General features: G+C 52.3%; 1 protein-coding gene across 1 annotated transcript; it reads left to right on the forward strand.

Moving 5' to 3' along the window:
• The first annotated feature begins 256 nt into the window (after positions 1–256).
• Positions 257–24,180, forward strand: TRIM3 (tripartite motif containing 3). Its single transcript, XM_057553437.1, has 12 exons — positions 257–439; positions 8,172–8,337; positions 13,691–13,922; positions 14,146–14,297; positions 14,503–14,683; positions 14,965–15,697; positions 15,803–15,906; positions 21,482–21,649; positions 21,840–22,008; positions 22,263–22,333; positions 23,339–23,479; positions 23,606–24,180. Exons 2-12 carry the CDS (start codon positions 8,207–8,209, stop codon positions 23,756–23,758), a joined length of 2,235 nt encoding a protein of 744 aa, XP_057409420.1. The 5' UTR covers positions 257–439; positions 8,172–8,206; the 3' UTR covers positions 23,759–24,180.
• The last annotated feature ends 870 nt before the right edge of the window (positions 24,181–25,050 follow it).

The raw sequence follows: 25,050 nt of genomic DNA on the forward strand, positions 1-25,050 counted from the left end.
CCTTTCCTGGAGCCGTCGGGAGCCAGAGGCAGATGGCGGGGATGGAGGATCCGGGATCCGGGATCCGGGATCCTGCTCAAGGATTCCCCAGCCCGACAGCGGAGGCAGCTCCTGCAGGAGCCTCGGGAGAGTTGGAGGAGCGGTGCGGGTGGGGTAGGGGCGGGCGGGGCCTCCGTGGCGGCGGGCGGGGCGTGGGTGGGTCTTCGGTCTCCGAGCCGCCCCCTCCCCCGGCTGGTCCGCAGCCCCGCCCCGGCCCCTCCCTCCGGCCTGTGCGGCGGGTCCGGCGGCGGCGCCGGCGCGGGGACAGGCGGAGGCGCGGGACGTGGGGCGGCGCCGCGGGCAGAGCCGGGCGGACGGGCGCTGGCAGCAGCGGCAGCGCCGCGGGCCCTTCGGAGTGGCCGCAGTCCGGGTCTTGGCCCTCCCATCCTGCCTCGCCGCGGTGAGTGCGAAGGGCGGCCCCCAGGGGTGCGTTTGTATCCCTGTCTGCCCAGGTCCCGGTCCGGGTGCGAGCGGCGGTGTGTCTGTCCGAGTGTCTGTGGGTGAGGGCATAGATGCTTTTCAAAAGCTGTGCCTGTCTCTGTCCACGTGAGGCGTGTCCCTGTCCGTGAGAGCAGTGGGGGGGATTCTTCGGGCTGTGGCTGCTCACGTGAGGTCCATGTTTGAGGGGGGAGGCGCGGGTGGATGGGTGATGCTTCCTTGGAGGAGCGCGGGGTTTGGGAGCTTGTGTATGTTGGCGGAGGGTGTCGAACGCTGCGGCCGAGGATGGTGGGGGGTGGGGGAGCGGGTGGGGCTGCTGAGTGGGACTCTGGAATCTTGTGGCCCAGCTTGTCCGAGGGTTCCTTTCTCCCTGGTGCAGACACTTCCACCCCTTGCTACCCCCTCCCTTCTCAGGCACCTAGAGGCCCACCGGCGGGTATAGAGGACACCCTTTCCTCCTCTAGCTCTGGCCTCTGGACAGGAAGCCGCATCCGGAGGCTGTTTCTTGTAGGAAAGGACCCTTCTGTTTCCCCTGCAGCCTGGGCCCCGCCTGGAGGACCCCAGGCTCCTCCCTGGTTCTGGCCTCCTCCCTTCAGGACTTGGCTTCAGATTATGGGCTGCAAACCTGCAGGGACAGATGGTTGCAGGTTGGAGGGGCAGGCTGAACCCCAGGGAGGTCAGTCCACTAAAGGCCAGCCCTGGGCTTGTTCCTGGTGTGGGGGTCTCCGATGTGGAAAGCAGAAACCCAGGACTGGCCCCTGTAGGAAGATGAGATCAGAGGTTGGAGCAGGTGCAGAGGTCTTTTTCACAGGTCTCTCCCTGCCTGTCTGTCCAGCTCATCAGTGCCCATTCATCCCCTAAGCAGGGTTCTGATTTGCTGCAGAATTGGAATCAGAGCTGCAGGCCTGACAGGTGCCCTGCTTCTCTTGGCTTGCATGCCTCCAGTGACAGAGCACTTACTACTTCTGTTATGGGAAAGCTTCTTTATGTTAAGTAGAGGTCTTTTTCCTTGGAACTTCATTCACTTGTCTTGTTATTGCCTTTGATTTTGCCTCTCTGTCTGGTGAGAGGATACTGCAGTGATTTAAACATGGCTCTCTTATCACCAACATATACTGAGCACCCTCTGTGTGCCGGGTGCTGCCTCAGCCACTTAGGGGACAATGGCGTTCTTGCTGAGAGAAGAGCTTGAGCAAAGGCCCATAGTTGATATAGTACAGCCTGTGTTCAGAAAAATGGAGCAAAACCATTTTGCTAGGCTAGGGTAGGGGGTGCCCAGAGGGAGTGTCATGGGTGCCCTAAACTCAGCAAACATTTATTTTGGAAGGGAGGTGGGGACAACTACAACCACTCTCTAACACACCTAGCTTTCCTGTGGAAACCAGCAATCATACTCAAGGTAGTACAAGATTGGATTTAATCATGGGTACATAATACAGTCTGCAGGGACCTTTGGCTGGACAGAAAACCTTGGGAATCTCAGATTTGGGGAAGAAAAAGACACCCTCCCCCAATCTGCAAGTAAGGGGATGGAGTAGGAACTTGTCCAGAGTCTTACCTTGCATTGGTGAAATTAGTGAGAGTCAGGACTAGCTCCTGGATCTCCTGACTTTTAACCTAGACACATTTTAGGAGCAGAAACAAGGATAATAGTCATACCTTATATCTGAAAGTTGAAAGAAGAGGAGGAATTGAAAAGACTCCCAGGATTCTGGCTGATGTGGCTCGGTGGGTGGTGGTGGCTTTTATTGAGATGAGAGACGCAGCAAGATGAGTAGGTTAGGGGAAAGTGAGTTCAGTTTTAGACTAGTCTCTAGCACCACCCCTGTACAGATGTCCAAGGTACAGCTGGATATACAGGTGTGGTGGGTTCAAGAAGTTTTCTGCACAGGAGATAAGGCTTTAGGAGTCATTAGCAAGTGGATGGTAACTGAAACCATGGGAGATGGTGAGATTTTTCCAGACAGTATGAAAGTGAGGGGAGAAGAGGCCCTAGAACAAAGCCCTGAGGAGCTAGACATATAAGGAATGGACAGTGAAGGAGCAGCCAGAGAGGCAAGTGGAGAACTCGCATCGAGTGGGTTGTGATAGCATCAAGTACAACCTCTGCCCTTTTGAGTCTTGCTCTCTTGCCCAACTGGTCCATGTTTCTTAATTTTTCATGCTTCTGTTCCATTACTCACTGTTTTCCCAGTGTACCTATCAAACTCCTATTTGTCCCCCAAAAGCCAGCTCATACATCCCTTCCTCTGCAAGTCTTCTTTATTCTCCACCACCTTCAGAGTTGGGTACTTCCTCCTCTTTGCTGCCATAGCAGTTTGAATATGTCAATATCATGACACTTATCACGTGGTAGTTGTGTATTTCCATGTCTGTTTCCCACACTAGTCTGAGAACTTGTGAAGGACAGGGAGTGTGTCTGTTTCAGCATTGTGTCTCCAGTAACCACTTTAAGGGCCTTGTCCAGAGTGCCCAGGAAGTTTGATTGTTTGATAGGTTGATCAGCTCATTGAATGGTTCATTCACCTACTTACTCAGTCTGGCAGTAGGAGGTGGGAGAGATGGTACTGCAAATTTCATCATTTTCCTTCCCTGCCAATGTTATTGCAAGGATTCCTTGGCTTTGAGGACTTTACCTCCTCCAAGTCTTCATCTGTTTCAGAGAAAACCCAAAGACTGTATCCTGCAGTCATTTGTCATTTTGCTGAAGCCTCAAATGATCAAATACACTTGGAGGCTAGTGACCAGGAGTGAGTCATTTTCAGAAGCAAGTGAGCCTAACTGGCCTCTTGCATCCACTTTTTCACAATGCCTCGGTCACCTACCTTCACTCACAGCTGTGTCAATCATGTATACTGGGACTCTCATGAGGTTGTACGAGGAAGTCATGGAGGAAATTAGATGCTGTTTGAGAATTTGGAGAAACTGAAAAGCCTTGAAACACATCCTTTGCAGATGTCAAAGATCAGGTGGAATCAGCACTGGCTGTCCTCATTTGCTCACAATCAACTTCCTCTTCAGCCCCCTGGATCTGGCTTCCTTTCCTCCAGCCCTTAGAAACCACACTCCCTGAGGTTAATACCAGCTTCTTTTGGGCTTTAGATCATGGGAACTCTTTGCAGCATTTCACAATGAAGATTGTTCTCTTACTCGTGAAGCTCTCTTCTCCCTTGGCTTTCATATTTCTTTCCTGATTCTCCTGCCTCTCTGGCCACACCTTTTCAATTTCTTTTCAGGCTTTGCTTTCTGGGCCTGTCCCTTAAATGTTGAGGTTCATTGGGGCACAGTCAGAGGCTCTCCTTTCTCATCTTATGCCCTCTCTGGGTGATGTCATCCACTTCCATGCCTTCAGGTACCATCTCTACACCAACTCCCAAATCCATACCTCCAGGCCAGACCTCTTTCCTAGGCTCCAGCTTATCTTTCCAACTGCCAGCTGGACCTCTCAAATGTCCCATAGGCACCTCAGATTCCTCTTACTAAACACTGAGCCTGTCACCCTCCCATCCAAACTGCTTGTCTTTCAGAGTTTTCAAGCCAGAAAACTAGGAATCATCTCTAATTCTTTCTTCTCCCTCTACTCTTCCTATCTAACTGGTCACCAAGTTCTATTGATTCCTCCCTATAAAATCCACTTCTGTCAACCTCCCCTTTGCTACTCCCCTAATCAAGGCCACCATCACCTCTCCTCTACAATATCATGGCAGTCTCTTAACTTTCTACTCATGATACCCCTCACCTGTTTTCCACGGTGCAGTCAAAACTTTACTCTTTTTGCTCTCTCACTCTATACTTAAACCCTCTCCACCTCCCCACCCTGCACCTTTGCTCTTTGGATAAAGCCTTAATCCCCTAGCAGGGAAGGGTAAAGTCTCAACTCCTCAGTAAGGCCAACAAAGATTTGTATGATCTAGCTCCTGCCTACCACTGCGTCTCATTTCTTAGTCCTCCCCTGTCACAGTGTTTGATTCAGTCTCCTGATGCAGAAGGCACCATTCTCTCTGTAACTCTTACCCATCCTGGAGCTCTTGAATGGCCCTTTCTTCAGGAGAACTCTCTGGACCTCCAGCCTCCTGTACATCCTTCCCTCGCCCCAGATCTAGGTTAGGTGACTCTTAGCAATCTATACTTCCCTGTCATAGCCCTCACCATATTGCACTACATTAATTGATTTATTAGATTGTGGAATCCATGAAGGCTGAGCTGCGAGTATGTATCTTTGTATCCCCAGGCCTAGCAGAGGTGTTGAATGAATGCTGAAAGAGGAAATGAAGTGCCTTTAGAACCTCAGTTAAAAGATGGGAAGGATAAGGGATGCAGAGATGGCAGTAGGCAGCCCGAGGAAGGAGGGTGAAATCTCAGCTCTGAGTTCAAGATCTTCCAAGTACCTGCTGTGATAAACAGTCTATTTAAACCATGGCCTGTAGGACCTTGGGGGCAGATCTCTAAGGAGCAGCGAGATGGGAGAGGTGGGAGTAAAAGCCCAGGAGAGGAAGGGAATCTTGGTGATTTAGGCAGGGGTGTGACCTCAGCGGCTGTACGCCCAGCACGTCTGGGTGGGGAACTGAAGCAGGAAGGGGAAGGGAGGGAGCTGTCCGTGCTTGGATGTTGCCCAATCTCCGCCCCTGTGTGACAGGCTGGGAGAGCCCCTTGGGCTTGGAGAGAGGCGGAGCCTGACTTCCAGCTGCCCCAGAAGGGCCCAGCAGACCACTCCTACTCTTCCTCGCAGCCCTCCCCTTCGCCAAACAGAAGCTTCAGCTCGGCTCTGGCCTCCTGCTACCTCTGCCAACCCTCAATCTGTCCTCCTCCTGCTATGTTGTTGTCTTTGTATTAAGTCTCCAGATTCAGAGCCCTGCACATCTGGAGAAAGAACCTCAGAATCCCAGTGTCCACATTCAGGGATGCCCTTCCTACCCTATCCATGCCCACCCTCACATAAACATAAGGCACATGCAGCTGAGCCCCTCTCCTGCCCCTCCGCAAACCTGGAGAGAGCGCTGCACTCTGGACTGGCCCCACTGCATTCATTCATTCGTTCTTCATTCATGCATTGTTTTTAGAGAGGGCCATCGAGCTGGGCACAGATAGTGGTGACCTGCTCCTAGTCACTGCCTGTTTTGAAGTAGTCTAACTATCTTTCTGCTTCCCTTCATGGCCAGATTTCTCTCCTGAATTGTCTACAACTGCTGTGTTAATTTCTTCATTTCCATTCATCTTTCCATCACTCTGACCTGGCTTCTGCCCCTCCCATTCCACCACAGCCAAATCTGGTGGACACTCTCCAGTCTTCATCTTACTTCACCGCTCCTTCTTTCTTGAATACCCCCCCCTCCCCTGACTTCCTTGATCCCACACACTCTTGGTCTTCCTCCCATCTCTCTGAGTTCTCCTTCACTCTTCACTCTCTATCCCTAGATGGTCCCATCCGTTATCATTGCCTTGTGTCATTAATATGCCAATGCTTCCAAGTCAAAAACCAGCCCAGACCTCTCCCTGGAGCTCCTATATTCTATTTCTTACTTGACATCTCTACCTGGGTATCACACAGGCACCTCTCAGATGTCTCATGGTTAAAATGGAATGGCCCAGATCAGCTCCTTAGCTTTCACTGTCTCTAGGCACAGCCCATCCTCCTCAGGGGAGAAACCTGGGAGTCCTTATTGTCATTCCTTTCCCCTCCCACATCCAGTCCATCGTGGTGTCCTTTTGACTCAACCTCACGGTTATTTCTCAAATCAATCCACTTTTTTGCCTATAGCTCTGCTAATAGCCAACATCAGCCTACCTGAAGAACTGGGGTAGCCTCCCAAGCGGTCTCCCTGCTTCCACCCTGGCTCCTCTTCAATCCTCATAGCTGCCAGTGTAGCTTTTTAATTTATTTTTATTTTTTGTAAATTGCATCATTTCCCTCCCAATTTGGGATAGAACCCAGATTCTTAACATCAAGGTCCTTTGTGATCTCATTCCAGCCTACCTTCCCAAACTCACCTGCGGCCTTTTACTCCCTTTGCTCTGACCACATGAACCCTTTCGGGTTCTCAGTGAGTCTCTGCCTAAGGACTTTCCTTCATGCTCTTCCTTCAGCCTAGAACGATTTGCCCCCCTCACTCTCTGATGCCCACACCCTCATCCCTACTATTTTCCTTCTAGTCCTCAAAGCTCTACTTAAAAGTTACCTGCTTGGAAAGGCCTTCCCCAATCACCCAATCAAAAAAGCATTCTTTCTCATAGCATCCTTTTCTTCTATATAGCACTACCCTCCCCCAATTTGTAATTGTATATTTATTTGTTTATTTACTTTTCACTACCTCCCCACCACAAGGACAGTGACCATATCTGTTCTGTTTATCACTCTATCCCCAGCGCCTTACAGAGTAGGCACTTAATAAATATTTGCTGAATTACTGAATTAATTCAATAAATATAGACCAATCCTTATGTCAGGTTCTGTGCTAAGTGCTAGGAATAAAAAAGAAATAAAATATAATGCCTCTCCTCAAGAACTCTGCATACTATGGAAAAAGCAGAGAAGTAACAAGAAAATTACAGTATAGTGTATAAGGGCCAGGATGGAGGAAAGACAGGGTGCAGAATGACATAAAGGTGGAGCACCTCACCCAGACTTCAGGAAATCAGGGAAGGCCTTCTGGAGGAAGTGACATTTACGTGCAGACCTGAAAGATAAGCAAGAGTTAGCCAGACGAAGTGGGGGTGAGAAGAGGCTCTCAGGCAGAGGGAACAGAACGTGTGACTGCCCAGAAGCAAAAGAGAACAAGGAGTTTTCCAGGAACTGAAAAGAAAGGAACCAGTGTGACTACTCACAGAATCATGAGACGTGAGGTGGTAGAGGGAGGTATGGGCCAAAGCTAAGCTTTGTTGGCCAGTTTAAGGAGTTTGGACTTTGTTCTCTGGACAATGGAGAACCATGGAAATAATTTAAACAGGGAGTTAGTGACAAGATGGAATCTGTGTCTAGAAGCCTCATTCTGGCTGTGAGGGAGAGGGATGAGAAGGCATAGGCGAGGAGACAAGGACGCCAGTTAGGAGGCTGTTGCTGTATCGCTGGAGAGAATTGGTGGCACCTGAATTGGGGGTGGTATCTGTGCAGTTGGAGAAAAGGGGATAAGGTATTTGGGGGGCAGAATCCACGAGACCTGGATACTGATTGGATGTGGAAAAGAATGTGATCCCGGGCAGTTGTGCTGGGAGGTGGGTCAGAGCATAGATAGAAGGGCTGCAGGTGGTCAGAGGAGAGACACTCCATCAGGAAAGTCTCCTGGGGGGGGGTTTGGGGGAGGCAGAGGAGATGAAGGGTGGGTGTGTCAGTGAAGGGCATCCCCGTACCACACACTTGACATACACTATCGCAAATTCTCAAAACAACCATTTGAGGTAGGGATTATTATTTCCATAACTGCAAATTAGGAAACTGAGGCTCAGAGAGGGTGTATGAATTGTGCAAGGTCACATAGCTGGTGAGAGGCTGAGCTGGGTTTGAAATCAATCTAACCTGACGCCTGTGCTTCTAACCAGAGCAGCAGGCTCGGAGGGTACTCAGTCCATGTTCTTCACGCTGCTCGGTCCCTGGCAGAGAAGAGATGGGGCTAGTGCTCTGCAGGGGTTTTGAGTGATGGGGATCAGGTGGAGAGAGGGATTGCTGGCTTCCCTGGTGCTGACCATCTTTCTGTACACAGGCTGGTGTGAGTGGCAGGAGCCATCCGTGGGCACCATGGCGAAGAGGGAGGACAGCCCTGGCCCAGAGGTCCAGCCAATGGACAAGCAGTTCCTGGTGTGCAGCATCTGCCTGGATCGGTACCGGTGCCCCAAGGTGCTGCCCTGCCTGCACACCTTCTGTGAGAGGTGAGGGTGTGTGTACCGGGGAGGGATGAGGACCTTGCAGGCCCCCCGGAGAAGGGAGTGGCATGTGTAAACCTGTGAGAAGTGAGGGAGATGTGTGCACACATGGAGGGGAGCAGATGCACCCCAGCCTACAGGAGGTAAGGGTTCGGTGCAAGAACCTGTGAGAGGACCAGAGGTTCCTAACACTGGGCTGTGGCCCCTGCCCAGAACAGGGCCTTCTCTGCCCCTGTCCAAATGCCAAGGCAGCCTTCGACACCCCCAGAGAAATCAGGCAGAGCTGAGACTCTCAACCAGCTCAGGCCCCAGAACTTTCTGACCAGTGGGAAGATGTTCAAAGCTAGGTCTGTCCTCCCTGCCTGTCCTCACTGTTGTCCTGAGGCACTGAATGAAAGGCAACCCCTCCCAGCCTCTGGGCTTCTATCTATTATTCATTCACTTAACACATATTTATTTATCGAGCAACTACTATGTGCCAGACCTGTCCCAGGCGCTGGGCAAGCAGTGATAAGCAAAAACAGATACGATCCTTGCTCTTAAGGAGCTTACAGTATAGTGAAGGAGAAAGATAGTAATCAAGTCATCATACAGTCAGACTACAGATAAATGTAGTCCGTGCCACCTCAGTCAGACACCCTCCCAACGACGCCCTGCATCTTGCCAACACCCAGAATAATACCACTTCTTCTGTGGTTACAAACTCCAGGATCCCACTCTTGGCTTCCATTACCCCACTCTCACTACACCAGCTTTGACTGGATGTAGATGTCCAATGCCCTTGACTGCTCCCTCTTCTCCCAGCCTCCATCTCCTTCCTGGTCTCCCTTTCTTTCCTACCCATCCTGAATCCCATGGTGGACCATAGGCCTCTACAATTCCCACACACCTTTGTCCTTTTCTAAACCCATGTGGCAGAAGCTCAATCCTGGATCTGAGCCGTAATTGGATATCTCCATACCTTCTCCTATACCCAGATCACTGAGCACTCTTGGAGAAAATCAGTGCCTGAGAAATTATAACAATAGCTACCGTGTATTGATTGCTTACTATTTGCCAGGGACTGGCTAAGTGATTTACATGTATTGATTTACTTAATCCTCACAACAGATACTTTATTATCCCCATTTTAGAGAGGAGGAAACTAGGGTTCAGAGTCAATTAAGAGATATTTTCGAGGCTCCGCAGCAAGTAAATAGTCGAGGTCTGAATCCAGGTTTAACTGCAGAACCTTCTCTCTTAATGCTACTCATTCATTTATCCCCTGGTCCCTGCTCTCAAAGACTTATGCTCTAGTGGGAGGTGACAGACAGTAGACAAGCAAATAATCAAGCAGGAGAGTCACAGCTTGGACTAAGTGTTTTCCAGAAAATAAACAGGGAGTAAGTGAGGGTGGTTGGGCCAGGGGCTAGTCTACGTAGAGTCATCAGGGAAGGCTTCCCCGAGGAGGTGACATTTGACCTGAGACCTGAGGATGAGAAGGAAACAGACATGTACAGATTGTTCCAGGCAACAGGATTATCTTTGCGCTGTTCCATGCAAAGACCTTAAGAAAGGAGTAAGTGGGGCATGTTCAGTGACCAGGGGAGAAGCCAGCGTGACTGAGTAAGGAGGAAAGTGGGATGAAGTGAGGTCCGAAAGAGTCAGAACAGTTCACGGGGGAGCTTGGCAGTTTTAGGAAAGTTTTGGATTTTGTTCTATATGCAGTGGGAAAGCACCGGAGGATTTTTTTTTTTTTAGCAGGGAAATAATGTGACATAAATTAGACTTTTTTTTTTTTTGGCCGCGCCACATGGCTTATGGGATTTTAGTTCCCCATCCAGGGATCGAACCCGAGCCCTCGGCAGTGAGAGCACGGAGTCCTAACAATGGACTGCCAGGGAATTCCATAAATTAGATTTTTTTTAAGCTCATTCTGGTTGCTGTTTGGAGAGTGGATTCTAGAGAAGCAAGAGTGGAAACAGGAAGCCAGTTAGGAAGCAGTCGTAAACCAGGTATGTGCAACACGTAGGATGGAGATCTTGATGAGTTCAGAGGTATTCAGGGTGAACCCCAGATTCAGCAAAGCTGGGGAGAGAGTTACAGGGGAACTGAGTGGAATGGTTGAAATGCAGATTTCGTAGTTGATGCCATGATGGGTGATGAGACATAGGTAGTGCTGGGAGCATGGGAGTGGACAGCTGAGGTGAACTGGAGGAAAAGATCACTGGGGGAGGGGGTGAGAGGAAGCTTAGGAACTAAGAAATCTTGACGGTGGGTGGGTCACCCTGTGGATGTCAGAGCCACCGAGAATGATGGCAGGAGTGTGTGTGTTGGGGTGGGAGGGAGGGTAACAGAAGAGAGTGAGCCAGAAGAAAGACTTCGGCCAGTGGGGAAGCAACCGTTGAGTCAGCGGAGACATCAAGGAGGGGTGTTGTAGACAGAAGGCCTGAGCTTCCAAGGAGCTGAAGAAGAAGAATTTAGAAATGTTCCAGTTGGGGGCGGGGAGGACTCAACCCCACCTTCTGGTCCTGAGGAATGTGGAGTATGAGACAAAAACCACTCTCAACTCAAGAAGACTGAAGGGGAAACTAGGTCACAAATAAGTTAATATTTGTGAAGCACTTAGAATTGTGCCTGGCACATAGTGTTTGTTAAATAAATAAAAATTAATTAATTCAGATCAAGAAGTGTAGAGAATGTTAAGAGAAGAGATTGAGGATATGGGAAACTTTGCAACATGTAAATCTTCCCTCCACAAATTTGTGGTCTCCAAACACAGCTGCCGTCAGTCTGTTTCTAGTAAGATTCCTCTCCTCCTCCCTTCAGTGACTAATCCCAGCCTCCCTGTCCTCCTGGATTCCCACCACCACCCCACTCCTTCGCTTTCAGCAGCTGACCTTGCCCGAGGCAAGTTGGGCATCCTCTCTGTAATTTTGCCCCCTGTGCTCAAGTGCATCCACCTCATTTTCCCCTCCCTCCGTCCAGAGGATGGGGTCTACTCCTCCTCTTCCAGCCAACCTAAGCCACTCTCCCATCCCCAGACCTCGTCCCATGTCTTCTAGTCTCTTCCCTCCCTCCTTCTGTACTGGCTCCTAAACTTATAAACATGCTCAAGCCTCCCATTACAAACAGATAAGAACACTCCTTTGTCCCTCTGTCCTTCCCAGCTGCCATCCAACCCATCAACCTACTTTTTACTCAAACTTCCAACCTCCCATTCACTCTTCAACTGGCCAGAGTCAAGCCTTCCTTCCTCTACCCCTCCCTCCACTCACTGTTTTCTTCACAGACAAAAGTACTCTTACAGTTGCCAAATTCCATGGGCATTTTCCAGTCCTTACCTTCCCTGACTCCTCAGCTGCTTTTGACACTGATGACTACTCATTCCCTGCTTCTGAAATTGCACTACTCACTTTGCTGCCCTGACACTCTCTCTCCTCCTACCTCTCTGCCTGTTCCTCTTTGCTCGCCTCTTTCAGTACTTGCTGGGTGCTCTGGCACTGTAATCCCCTTCTTGGTGATCATATCCTCTCCCATGGCTACAGAAGCCATCTAAATGTTGATGGCCTCCCTGTCTTTTTTTTTTTTTTTTAATTTTTTTTAAATTAATTAATTTATTTATGGCTGTGTTAGGTCTTCGTTTCTGTGCGAGGGCTTTCTCTAGTTGTGGCAAGCAGGGGCCACTCTTCATCGCGGTGCGCGGGCCTCTCACTATCGCAGCCTCTCTTGTTGCAGAGCACAGGCTCCAGACGCGCAGGCTCAGTAATTGTGGCTCACGGGCCCAGTTGCTCCGCGGCATGTGGGATCTTCCCAGACCAGGGCTCGAACCCGTGTCCCCTGCATTGGCAGGTAGACTCTCAACCACTGCGCCACCAGGGAAGCCCTGCACTTCTTAAATACTTCTCAAATTTGTTCCACCTCAGTCTGCATTGCTGTTGCCTAAATCCAGGTCTTCCTCACCTCTTGCCTAGACTATTACAAGAGTACCTTGGTTAAGCACATGCTTTGCCTTGGATCTGGCTCTTGTGCTTACTAGCTTTGTTACTTTGGACCACTTACCCTTTCTGAGGCCATTAACAAACACCAAGTGCAAAGCACAGCCTGGCACACTGTGCTCAGTAAATGGTAGCTAGATGCTGAGGAGGAGGCTCCTCCCCGTCGTCTGCTGTCTCATCATGTTCACGCTCACCCTCCACACAGAGGCAGTGAAGGGGAACTTGGTAAAATGTGAACCTGGCTGTACCATGCTCCTGCAACTCCCTCGTGCTGTTGAGATGACTTCTGAGCTCCTTGATGTGACCCAGGAGCCCTCCATGAGCTGGCCCATGCCTCTCTCTCCAGACTTCCCTTACCATTCCTTGCCTTGGACGTTCTCTCCAGCCACCTTGAACTGCTTATAATTCCCTACTCATACTATGCTGTTTCTGGCCACCTTCTGTATCTGGAACACCCTTCCTCCTCTCCCTGCACCTTTCTTGGTCAGACTAACAATTATTTGCCCATGAAGATTTTGCTTATGTCACCTTCTCTTCAGCCTTTTCTGGCTACCCTCTCTACTACCAGAGGCCCCTTCTGTGCATTTCCTTATCACTGCATCTTCTGTGTTCCCTATATTAATGATAGGTAATACTAATAGCTATAATTAGTATTATAATAGTATTGTAATACTACAATATATCGTACTTTCTGTACGATATATCGTACAGGCATGTCAGCACTTTACATTTAATTCTCCACACCTTGTGAAGCCTGTACTGTCTCCATCTTACAAAGGAGGGATCCTTGGCTCATAAAAGTTAAGTAACTTGTCAGGGGTCATACAGTATAAGAGTTGGCTGACCTGGGAATTGAACCCAGGCAGCCTAGCTCCAGGACCCATGCCTTTAATCATCACACTGTTTACTTCTACAAACTCTAATTTTGTTACTTTTTTTCTCTACAAACGGGAAGTATTTTAGAGGTAGGCACTGTGCTTTATCTTTGTACCCCCAGAGCTTGGCATAAATTTGGCAAGAGTAGGCAGCCAGTAAATGTTTAATGAGTTAATGGTGCGGGGGTAGGTAGTCACACATCTTCTGTGAGAAGGGTTTGTAAACACCTGTGAAAGGTGAACTTGTGTCTGTGCACACTGTGAGGAATGTGGGTATGTCTGATCTTCTGAGAGACGTCAGGGATGTGTTGCCACTCAGTTGTGAGAGGTGAGGCCTTTTACCCCAGCTGTTAGGACAAGATGCGTGTGCCAGCCAGAGAGGTTTCAAAATGAATGTAACAGCACACCTGTGAGGAGAAGGATTGGCACCCATGGCAGGTGAGAGGAGGGGTGCACTGACACCGCCCCGCCCCTTCATCCCTTTGACTCCCCCTCCTCCCTGGCCAGATGCCTCCAGAACTACATCCCTGCCCAGAGCCTGACGCTGTCCTGTCCAGTGTGTCGGCAGACGTCCATCCTCCCTGAGCAAGGCGTCTCTGCGCTGCAGAACAACTTCTTCATCAGCAGCCTCATGGAGGCCATGCAGCAGGCACCTGATGGGGCCCACGACCCCGAGGACCCCCACCCCCTCAGCGCAGTGGCTGGCCGCCCCCTCTCCTGCCCCAACCATGAAGGCAAGGTGGGCCCAAGCAGGCCCAGTGAGGCCAGGACTTGGGGTGGAGGGGGAGGAGAGGTCGGGGGAGGGGCCGAGTGGCTGTGGGTGAGAGGGTATTCTAAGTGGTCCAGGTAGGGGGTGGGGGGTGCACCTGGAAGGTGAGAGGCAAGGAAGGCAGGTGGGGGGGGGAGGGGACAGAGAAGTGTGGTGTCTAGTCGTTGCCTGACGGGAGTCCTTACGCCGCCAGACGATGGAGTTTTACTGTGAGGCCTGTGAGACGGCCATGTGCGGCGAGTGCCGCGCCGGCGAGCATCGGGAGCACGGCACCGTGCTGCTGCGCGACGTGGTGGAGCAGCACAAGGCCGCCCTGCAGCGCCAGCTCGAGGCGGTGCGCGGCCGGTAGGCGCCCGGCGGGAGCCCGCGCTGGTGGGGCCATCTGGGACGGTGCTTCAGCAGGGGCAGAGGAGGGACCTTCCGGAGGGTGGAGATAAAATTCTTAGGGAGGGGAAATCCTGGAGGGCGGCAGTAGGGTCTCCAGGGAGAAGGGACGGTTTGGTGGGGGCATCCTCAAGCAGCCCCGGTATGAGCTGTTTCCCCTCCCCAGACTACCACAGCTGTCCGCTGCCATCGCCTTAGTGGGGGGCATCAGCCAGCAGCTGCAGGAGCGCAAGGCGGAGGCCCTGGCCCAGATCAGCGCAGCCTTCGAGGACCTGGAGCAAGCGCTGCAGCAGCGCAAGCAGGCCCTGGTCAGCGACCTGGAGGCCATTTGTGGAGCCAAGCAGAAGGTGTGTCTGCTCACCCTTTCCCACCACCGTCCATCATGAGATGGCCTGTTGCCTCTACGTGTCCCCTGCTTCCCACACCCGCGCACCCCTTCCCCTAGTCTATACTTGCCGCCTTCTGGCGTGGCGAGTAGGTACTGTGGACATCTGTGTCCCTCGTCCACACTCACCCTCTTGTATTCCTTTCACGCCATAGCACAAGTTCATCAGGAATCACAGAGACACCCCCCTCACCTTCCCCTCCACGAGCCTGCTTACCCAACCCTCCCCTAACCCCTCCTCAGGTGTTGCAGACCCAGTTAGACACACTGCGCCAGGGGCAGGAGCACATCGGCAGTAGCTGCAGCTTCGCTGAGCAGGCACTGCGCCTGGGCTCGGCCCCGGAGGTGTTGCTCGTGCGCAAGCACATGCGAGAGCGGCTGGCGGCGTTGGCAGCACAGGCCTTCCCGGAGCGGCCGCACGAGAACGCGCAGCTGGAACTGGTCCTCGAGGTCGACGGGCTGCGGCGATCGGTGCTCAATCTGGGTGCGCTGCTCACTACGAGCGCCACTGCACATGAGACGGTGGCCACTGGCGAGGGCCTGCGCCAGGCGCTGGTGGGCCAGCCCGCCTCTCTCACTGTCACTACCAAAGACAAGGATGGGCGGCTGGTGCGCACAGGCAGCGCCGAGCTGCGCGCGGAGATCACGGGCCCCGACGGCACACGCCTGCCGGTGCCCGTGGTGGACCACAAGAACGGCACGTACGAGCTGGTGTACACGGCGCGCACCGAAGGCGAGCTGCTCCTCTCGGTGCTGCTCTACGGACAGCCGGTGCGCGGCAGCCCCTTCCGCGTGCGGGCCCTGCGTCCTGGGGACCTGCCACCTTCCCCGGACGACGTCAAGCGCCGCGTCAAGTCCCCTGGCGGCCCGGGCAGCCACGTGCGCCAGAAGGCGGTGCGTCGGCCCAGCTCCATGTACAGCACCGGCGGCAAACGAAAGGACAACCCCATTGAGGACGAGCTCGTCTTCCGCGTTGGTACAGAGGGCCGGGGGCGGAGCCAGAGGGGGGATGGGGCGGGGCCAGAGACTCAAAATGACCTCAGTGTGAATTTTTTGCTTCCACCCCGTTTCTTCCCCACAGGCAGTCGTGGAAGGGAGAAGGGTGAATTCACCAATTTACAGGGTGTGTCCGCAGCCAGCAGCGGCCGCATAGTGGTAGCAGACAGCAACAACCAATGTATCCAGGTAAGCTCTCCCCTAACACCAAAATAGAAGTTCTCAAGCTACAGCCTACTAAAACAACAACAAAACAACAACAAAACAAACAAAGAAACAAAAACCCAACAAAGTATACAGGTCGCCTCCTGAAGGATGAAACCCTACAGATAGTACCTTTACTTAAAGCGCAATGAATCATAGCACCACCCCTCACCCACTCACTCGCCATCCGTTCCACAAGGGCCACAGCCATAACCAGCACCTTCACAGTTAGGCACCAGGGTTTACTGTGCTGGCAGCCTCTACCTCCCAGGCTGCGGCTCAGGCCAGACCAGCTCCTGGACCCGAAAGATCTGGCTCATTGTTCCCTCCCCTCTGCCTCCACCTGAGTCTCCACCTGGCTGGCTTGCTTTCTGCCCACCACAGTGGTCAGGATGCAGTCTCTGCACCTCCCCCACTATCTTCCAACATGCCTGCGTGGATCCAGAATGCGTGTCGTCCGTGCCCGTCTCCGCAAACGTCCAGTTGACTAGACAGTCAAACGGGGATAACTGGTGAAAAGGGGTGCCTTCCAGTGGCTAGACTATAGTGCATCCTCATAGGTGGTCCTGCCTCTGGCCCTCCCAGTGCCTCACACACCTGAGTAAAGCATCTGCCACTTGAAGGGACATGGCGTCTGCTGCACTCTGAGCTCCATAAAGCCAGAAAATGCGTTTTTCTCTTTTCCTTGTAGTGAGCCTACGAACAGGCAGAGCCTAGTGACGGGCACCAGTGTGGTAGGCGCAGCAGAGCAGTTCAAAGCTCAGGCTCTGAAACCAGACACCTGGGCTTGAATCCTAGCTCTGCCACTTACTGACAAGTCATGTGACCTTCCTGAGCTTAGGTTAACTCATGTGTAAAATTAGGAAAAGAATACCTCAGAGGGTTGCTGGGAGCATTGAATGACATCATGTACTGTGCCTGACACCAAGTGAACCTTCTAACTGTTAGCTGTTGTTGAAAATACCATTGTCCAGGTGGGGACAAAAGCCAGGAGGTGGGAAGGTGCTCTAGGGCGTTGTTCAGGGAACTGGAAGGATCCCAGAGTGGCTGGAGGGAGATTACTCTTAGGAGTGGAGTAGCTGAGGTCACGCTGTAAATGCTTTTGGAGAGGAAGCTGTGGAATTTTGATTTTATTCTGTACAGGATTGTTTCTAACTACTGTAAACTCAGTTCTTGGAAACATTTTGTCAGGTAGTAAAACTTTTCCCTGAAGATCCTTACTTCACATTTGTACGTTTAAACTTCTTCCTGACCCTCTGCCTGAGTACCCCTGTCACAGGTGCAGCTCTGCCAAAGGCCTGTCACCTCAGTGTCTGCTCTCCTGGCCCTTGCTTTCCACCTAGCCTACTGAAGGAGCCAGGAACTCTTCCATGACTATATTCCCAAGCCTGTCTAGCCCACCTTTATTCCCACCTTGTTCCTAAGAGCAGAGGAAAGGAGAGGCTCAGGTCAGCGCAGGGAGGCGTTTGGATCCAGGCTGGATAGTGAGGAGTGGAGGGGTTTGGATGGGTAGGGGTGGTGCCGAGGTCCTACTCCATCACACCCTCCACCCTCCAACTCCGTTCCTCCTTCTTATGCCAAGGATGCTTTTTGGCACAAACGTTGAGGTTTGGGAAACTTCCCCTGGGGCGCACACACACAGGTACTCACATCCCCGGAAGGATGAGCCACTTTGTCTCCCTGACGAGGGGCTGTGTTTGTCTGTTGTTTCAGGCTGGGGACTTAAGAGGGGGGGTGCCTAGTGCAGCCCCTCCCCCCTCCAGACACTCGCTTCTACTACAGCCATCCTCCTTGCCCCTGCTGCCACCCGCGCAGCAACCTCATAGCTGCTAGGAGCCTGGCTCTCGATTCCAAAGCTGAGGTTCTCTCACTCTGGGGTCCTCAGGTGTGCTGTGGGCCAGGCTGCCAGATGCACTGTGACCCCCCGCTCGGTTTGTGAGGATTGGGGTTCTCGTGAACTTCTCCTCCTTTGGACCCGGCTATGGTGGCAGCTGAGGCAGATCCTCTCCTTGTGCTGAATCAGCATCAGCTGACAGAAGAGAAGAAACATTTTGTGATTCTGAATGAAGAATTTGATTTGGATATATTACATCCTTGTGCAATTGTCTGAGTCCAGAAATTTTATCATCTCTTCTGTGAAAACTTCCTCATTTCCTTCAGGCAGAATGCTAATCACATTCTCCTCCAAGCTCCCTCAGCCTTTTGCCATATAGCACTTTTCATTCTCTACCAGAATCCCTGGTTGGTTTGTTTTATTTTGTTTTGGTCTCTCCCCGAAGTAGACCCAGATCCTGAAGTTGCTTACTGCTACCATGGCAAAAGAGAGAGATGTTAAGGATCAAATTAGGGCACTGGCAGATTCTAGAGATAAGGAAGCAACTATGGCAGGTTTTGATGAGCCATCAGATGTCCAGGGAGAGGGAGGAATCAAGAATTGCAGGGCTTGGTGACCTGAGTAGGCGGTGTTGCCATTTGGGAGCGGGCCTGGGAATAAGTTGATGAAATCACTTTTGCGTGCGGTGAGTTTGAGATCGCTGTGCGGCATCCAAGGGGAGGCGTCCGATTCTGGTCTGCGAGTGAGCTGACGGATTCGTTCATTTGTTGAATGTCTGCTGTGTGCCAGTTGCTATTCCGGTGCTGCAAATGCAGCAGTGAACAAAACAGACACAGTCCCTGCCCCACCTGGGGCTTACATCCTTAGATGGGGGGCAAGGATATTTAGCAGTTATTTAGTGACAGGAGTGACAGTTGTTATGAAAAGAGTTAAAAAGCATATATCACGGAGACTTAACTTTATGTGTGTATATTGGTTTAGGAGATGGAGTTGATCATTAAAACCTTCTCTGAAGAAGTGACCTGGAAATTCTGAGAACTGGAGGATGAGTAAGAGTTGGCCAGGTGTAATGGGTGGGATAGGTTAGGATAGGATGGGAAGAGGAAGACCCCCTAAAGCCTCAGTTGTGAGCTAGAAACTAAGCTGCTCGGAGTGGAGGAGGCAGACACATTGCCTCACTACCCAGCTGGTGGTACAGCACCTCTTCAGCCCGTGGTGCCTGCCTTCTCGTGCTGGCAAGTGCTGTCCAACCACAGGGGACCAGGGCAGAAGCCAGGGGCTGTTCTGATCAGCCAGGGGATGGCATGATGGGAGGTCCACATCAGGAGGAAGTGATGTCCATTGGTGAGACCAGTTCAAACAGCCCTGCGGGCCTAAGTAATGGGGATGGTGCAGGGGCAGGGGGCTCAGTCCACTTCAGGAGGAAGTGATGTCCATTGGTGAGACCAGTTCAAACAGCCCTGCGGGCCTAAGTAATGGGGATGGTGCAGGGGCAGGGGGCTCAGTCCACGCAGGAGGGAGAACATCTGGATCAAAGAACAAGGCCAAGGCCCATAACTCGAGTTCTCCAAGGCTGCTCCTGGCTCTGATTTATCTTGTGTCCCTAGAGTTGTAACAAAGCAATGTGTGAGCCTTATGCAGTGAGTGATGTTGTGGCTGTGAAGGAGAAGCACGAAGGCTTAGCTATAGAGGAGAGGAGCGTTAAAATCGTAGGTGCTTTTAGGATGGTGAGACCTGAGCATGTTGCTAAGGTGGAAGAAGTAGAAGAGGGTGAGAGGTTGAAAGGTTTCCTCTGTCCAGATTACCTTATCAGCCTCATAGCCTGGATGGGCTAATCCTTGTCCATTCCCCCACCCTTACCTACCCCTTTCTTGTCTGCTGCTAAGTCCTGTGGAGTCTTCCTCCTGTATGTCTCTTGATCCATATACTTCCCTCCAGCAAGTGCCCTGGTCCAAGCCATCATCAGTTCTCACCTGGACCACTGCAGCACCTCTGACTGGCCGGCCAGCTACCAGTCTCGACTCCTCCCTGCAGCCAGAGTGCTCTTTCTGAAAAAGCTCCCATGTGCTTTTTCCAACACCGCCAAGCAGTTCTCCAGTTCTCAGTGGACACCGACCAGGGATCCTATAAATTTAACTCAATTCCAACATGATCTACCTGGAGATGGCATCACATCCCACAGGCTGAGGGCTCAGTCCCATAAGACTGCCCCTACTTCAGATGCTAATCGAAAGTTCAGTTTGCCACCTGTAGTCTGACCAACCAGCTATAAATTGGAAGTTCCCACAACCCACTCCTTGTGTTCAATTAATTAGCTAGAGCAGCTGACAGAACTCAGACAAACATTTAATTACGTTTATCAGTTTACTATAACAGATATTATAAAAGATACAGATGAACAGCCAGGTAAGAGATACATAGGGTGAGGTCTGGAAGAGTCCCTAGTATAAGGAGCTTTGGTCTCTGTGGAACTGGGGTACACACCCTCCTGGCACCAACCCGGAAGCTCATCAAATCTTGTTGTTCAAGAATTTTTATAAAACTTAATCTGTGCTCCCCACCCCTTCTCCTTCCCAGAGGTTGGTGGGTAGAGCTGAAAGTTCTGACCCTTTAGTCAGATGGTCTTTCTGGTGACCAGCCCCATCCTGAAGCCATCTAGGGGCCCCACCCTAAGTCACCTCATTAGCATAAACTCAAAAGGGACTCCTTATGAATGACAAAAGACACTCTTATTGATCAGGAAATTCTAAGGGTTTGAGGAGCTCTGTGCCAGGCACTGGGGACAAAGGCCAAATATATATATATATATATATATTTCCCCCCCCCCCCAAATTTATTTATTTGTTTATTTTTGGCTGCCTTGGGTCTTCGTTGCTGTGCGCGGGCTTTCTCTAGTTTCGGCGAGTGGGGGCTACTCTTCGTTGCGGTGTGTGGGCTTCTCATTGCGGTGGTTTCTTTTGTTGCGGAGCACGGGTCCTAGGGTGCTCAGGCTTCAGTAGTTGTGGCACTCAGGCTCAGTAGTTGTGACTCGCAGGCTCTAGAGCGCAGGCTCAGTAGTTGTGACACACGGGCTTAGTTGCTCCGCGGCAGGTGGGATCTTACCGGACCAGGGCTCGAACCCCTGTCCCCTGTGTTGGCGGGCAGATTCTCAACCACTGTGCCACCAGGGAAGTCCCTCAAATATATTTCTTATTATACTACAAAGTCAAATCTCATCTTGTCACTTTCCTGCCCAGAAATTTTCAGTGAATTCTCATCATACCCAGAATAAAACCTTACTCCTTCTGTTCTTTACGGGAGTGCCCACTGCACTCCATCCACACTAGGCAAGTAGTGCCCATACTGAATTCAAGCAGTGCCCCTGTTGGACTCTGTGCCTTCTACATACTGCTGACTCTGCTTAAACACCTTTCTTCCTCCTTCTTTACTCGCCAACTTTGGTTCATCTCTTGGCATCCTTATTAGGCTATTAGCTCGGATTGCCCCTGCTCTGGGACCACCTCTCACCCCTTTCACGTTCTTACAGTCCCATTCACACCTCTGCTGCATGTCCCCTAAGGTCTGCGCTGGCAACGTCTGATTCTACCCACAGCAGGGTGTCAGGAAGTGCTTGTTGAGTGATGAATGAATGGGGGTGGGTCTCCTCCCTCAGGATCCTGCTCCCTTCCCTCTGTGCCCACAGTCTCTCCCCTCCTGCCCACTCCCTCCCTTGCTCCTCTGCTCCAGGTTTTCTCCAATGAAGGCCAGTTCAAGTTCCGCTTTGGGGTCCGAGGACGCTCGCCTGGGCAGCTGCAGCGTCCCACAGGTGTGGCCGTGGACACCAATGGAGACATTATCGTGGCAGACTATGACAACCGTTGGGTCAGCATCTTCTCCCCTGAGGGCAAGTTCAAGGTGAGAGGCCTGCTGTCACTCTACTCTGCACCCCTGGGGCCAGCTGAGATGACCATTCTAGTGCCTCCTGGTGGTCAGGGCCTGGACTGCTCGATCCATCCTCAGCCTAAGGTTCTGCTTTGGTGCCAGGCTGGGACTACTCTCCCCACCGGGCAGGATAAAGCCCCTAACGGATATCCCCTTCCTCCAGACCAAGATTGGAGCTGGCCGCCTCATGGGCCCCAAGGGAGTGGCTGTAGACCGGAATGGGCATATCATTGTGGTCGACAACAAGTCCTGCTGCGTCTTTACCTTCCAGCCCAATGGCAAGCTGGTTGGCCGTTTTGGGGGCCGTGGGGCCACTGACCGCCACTTTGCAGGTATTGAGAAAGAATTTAGAGACCTAGTCTCCGATACCCCAGTCCCAGAGAGCTCCCCTGGATGTCCCAGCTCTACAGACCCCCTCCTCCTATATTTTGGCCCTAGGGGACCCCGTCCCTTCACTATACCCTGGCACCGTCATCCCAGAGACCCCACCCCTCTCCTCACACCGCAGCTTTGTCATCCCAGATGTTCTTCCCCATCCCACTCAGTATCCTGGCTTACTGCCAAAGAGCCCACTTTGTATTTTCAGGGCCCCATTTTGTGGCTGTGAACAACAAGAATGAGATTGTAGTGACGGATTTCCATAACCATTCCGTGAAGGTCAGTGTCCTCCCTCCCTCCACGACCGCTGTTCCAACACCTTTTCCTCTCGCACAAGACTCCTCTCTCCCTCACCTCCCTTTATTCCCCCTTGAGATCATTCATTTGAACAATTAACATCTATGGCGTGGCTGCGTTGTCCCAGGCACTATGCTAGAAGCTGGGAATACAGTGATGAATACAGCAAATACATTCCCTATCTTATTGGTTATGGTCTAGTGGGGGAGAGAAGAAGGTGCCAGGATATTACAGTGGGATGTGATACATTCTGTGGTAGGAGAGTGCAGGGAAACGGGGTGAGGGTGTAGCAGGAGCATTTGATTCAGGTGAGACTAAGCACAAGTGGGAATTCACCAGAAGGTAGGGGGACAGGAGAAGCCAAGGAGATGGGAACTCATACCATGTGGTCAAGAAACTACACGTAGTTCAGATGAGGTTTGAAGAGGGCAGTGGTGCCAGGTGAGAATGAGGCTTGCTCATTCCCTTAGGGGCTTGCTCTCTTCCTAAGAGCTATGGGGAGTCACTGAATGATTGCAGGCAGGAGGGTGATGCAGTCCTGTGTGTCTTAGAAAGATGGCTCTGGCTGGGGCGAGACTAGAGGCAGGAAGATCAATCTTTTACAGTAACCTAGCTGAGGACCATTGCAGTGGCAATATATGCATAGGGTACAGATTTGCGATACAATCAGCGGGTTGTGGTAATTCATTGGCCGTCAAACGGAGGAGAAGGTGGAGTTGAGAATGACTCATGGCTACCTGGGTGTTGCCAGTCACTGGGAAGGAGAAAGAAGAACTACTTTCCCAGGGAAGATAAGCTGCCCAAGGGACATCAGCTGGAGGTGTCCAGTAGGCAGTGGCATGCGTGGACGTGAAGCCTGGGAAGAAGAACTGGTTTATAGCTGCAGATCTGGGGGTCCTCAGCCCTGGGGCTTCACCCCATCCTCCTCCAAGGCCCCGCCTTCTGCCTGAGGCCGGGTCCCCAGTCCCCAGCCCTTTCCCCTGCCAGGTGTACAGTGCCGACGGAGAGTTCCTCTTCAAGTTCGGCTCCCACGGCGAGGGCAATGGGCAGTTCAATGCCCCCACGGGAGTAGCTGTGGACTCCAATGGAAACATCATCGTGGCTGACTGGGGCAACAGCCGCATCCAGGTGAGGAAGGAAGGCCCAGGGTTGGCACCAGGGGGAGGTTTCCCGCTGGGCCCCATGCACCCCCTTCCCAAATGCCACTCATCTGCCTGATCTCACGGCTCCCTCCAATCTCCACTCGTTCCTCAGGTGTTCGACAGCTCTGGCTCCTTCCTGTCCTATATCAACACATCTGCAGAGCCGCTGTATGGCCCGCAGGGCCTGGCACTGACCTCGGATGGCCACGTGGTGGTGGCCGACGCGGGCAACCACTGCTTTAAGGCCTATCGCTACCTCCAGTAGCTGCCCAGGGCCTGCCTGGCTCTTGGAGGGACGGACATAGGGGTGATTGGACAAGATGGTCTGGCCAGGAGGTGGGCCAGACCTGGCAGCACTGAATGTGGGCTGCGGGCGTGGGTGCGCCCGGTGCCCTCCCTCTCCCCACTCCCAGCCCCACGGTTGCACTTTATTTATTCGGTTCTTGCTTTGGTGACTGGGTGGGCCTGGACCATGGTCCCAAGTATGTGTGCAGAGCTTCACCCTGCCCTCCCCTCCTTACACACCACCCCACCCCCTCAGTCTGCTCCCCACCACCCCCAGCCTGGGGCCAGAACAGCCTCTTACTCCAGGGCAGAAGTCCCTCTGGTTGTCTCCCTACCAGCCCATACACACTGACAGAGACAGCAATACCCACCCCTCATATTAAATAAATGTGTTCACCACGATGGTTTTGTTGCTTTCTTGTGGGCCGGGGCTGGGAGGGGAGGGGAGGGTGCAACTACCTCTTGACGAAAAGCTGGGCAAGCAGCTGGGTAGGGGACCCAGCTTCCCAAATGTGCCCTGATGTTTTGAAGCTTCAGGAGAGGAGAGCAGAGAGGGGGAACGCCTGGGGCTCAGCCACCTCTAAATGCCTGTCCCCAGACCCACGTCTCCTGCAGAAATAGTGAGTCCTTTGGCTATCTGCTCTGGGGCTGAGAAATGACCCTGGCCTAGAACACAGCCAGCAGCTGTAGGGAGAACAGTTGCGGGGATGACAGCAATCGTTGAAACGCAGGCCTGGGTTAGGGACCTGGGGCGAGCCCAGGTGGAAGCTGGCTGTGGGAGACTCCGTGGCCCATTGGAGAACTCAGTCCTGAAGGCTTGGAGCTCTGCTTCATCCTCCTGCTCTTCATGCCAAGACTGCTGCCCTTTCCCCACAGTGGAACAAGGGTCCTAGCGTCCCCTCCTGAGCTCTGTTCTGCCAGGGTTTGGCTGCCAGTTCCAGAGAGAATTAGCACTAGCTCTCAGCGATTTGGGAGGCAGGGACCATGATTTCTCCCTCTCTCAGAAGGCTGAAGCTGCTCTTCATTGCTGAGTAAGAGCAGAGGCCAGTCTTGAATCTGTAGGTGTCATACTCCTAACTGGTAAGTTACAGCACTTTACTCATTCTTACGCCCCTTGCACCTAGCATGGTGACTGGCAGAGAAGGCACTCAACAGTATTTGGGGAGTGATGGATCTGGGAAGGTTGGTTATAAGAGGCCATGGGGAAGCTCAAGACCTTGTCCTGGTGTAGCATGATTCCCAGCGCTAGGGTGGGAGGGCCTGTCCATGGAC

This window comes from Balaenoptera acutorostrata, chromosome 9 (genome assembly GCF_949987535.1).
Source record: "Balaenoptera acutorostrata chromosome 9, mBalAcu1.1, whole genome shotgun sequence".
Lineage (NCBI taxonomy): Eukaryota > Metazoa > Chordata > Mammalia > Artiodactyla > Balaenopteridae > Balaenoptera > Balaenoptera acutorostrata.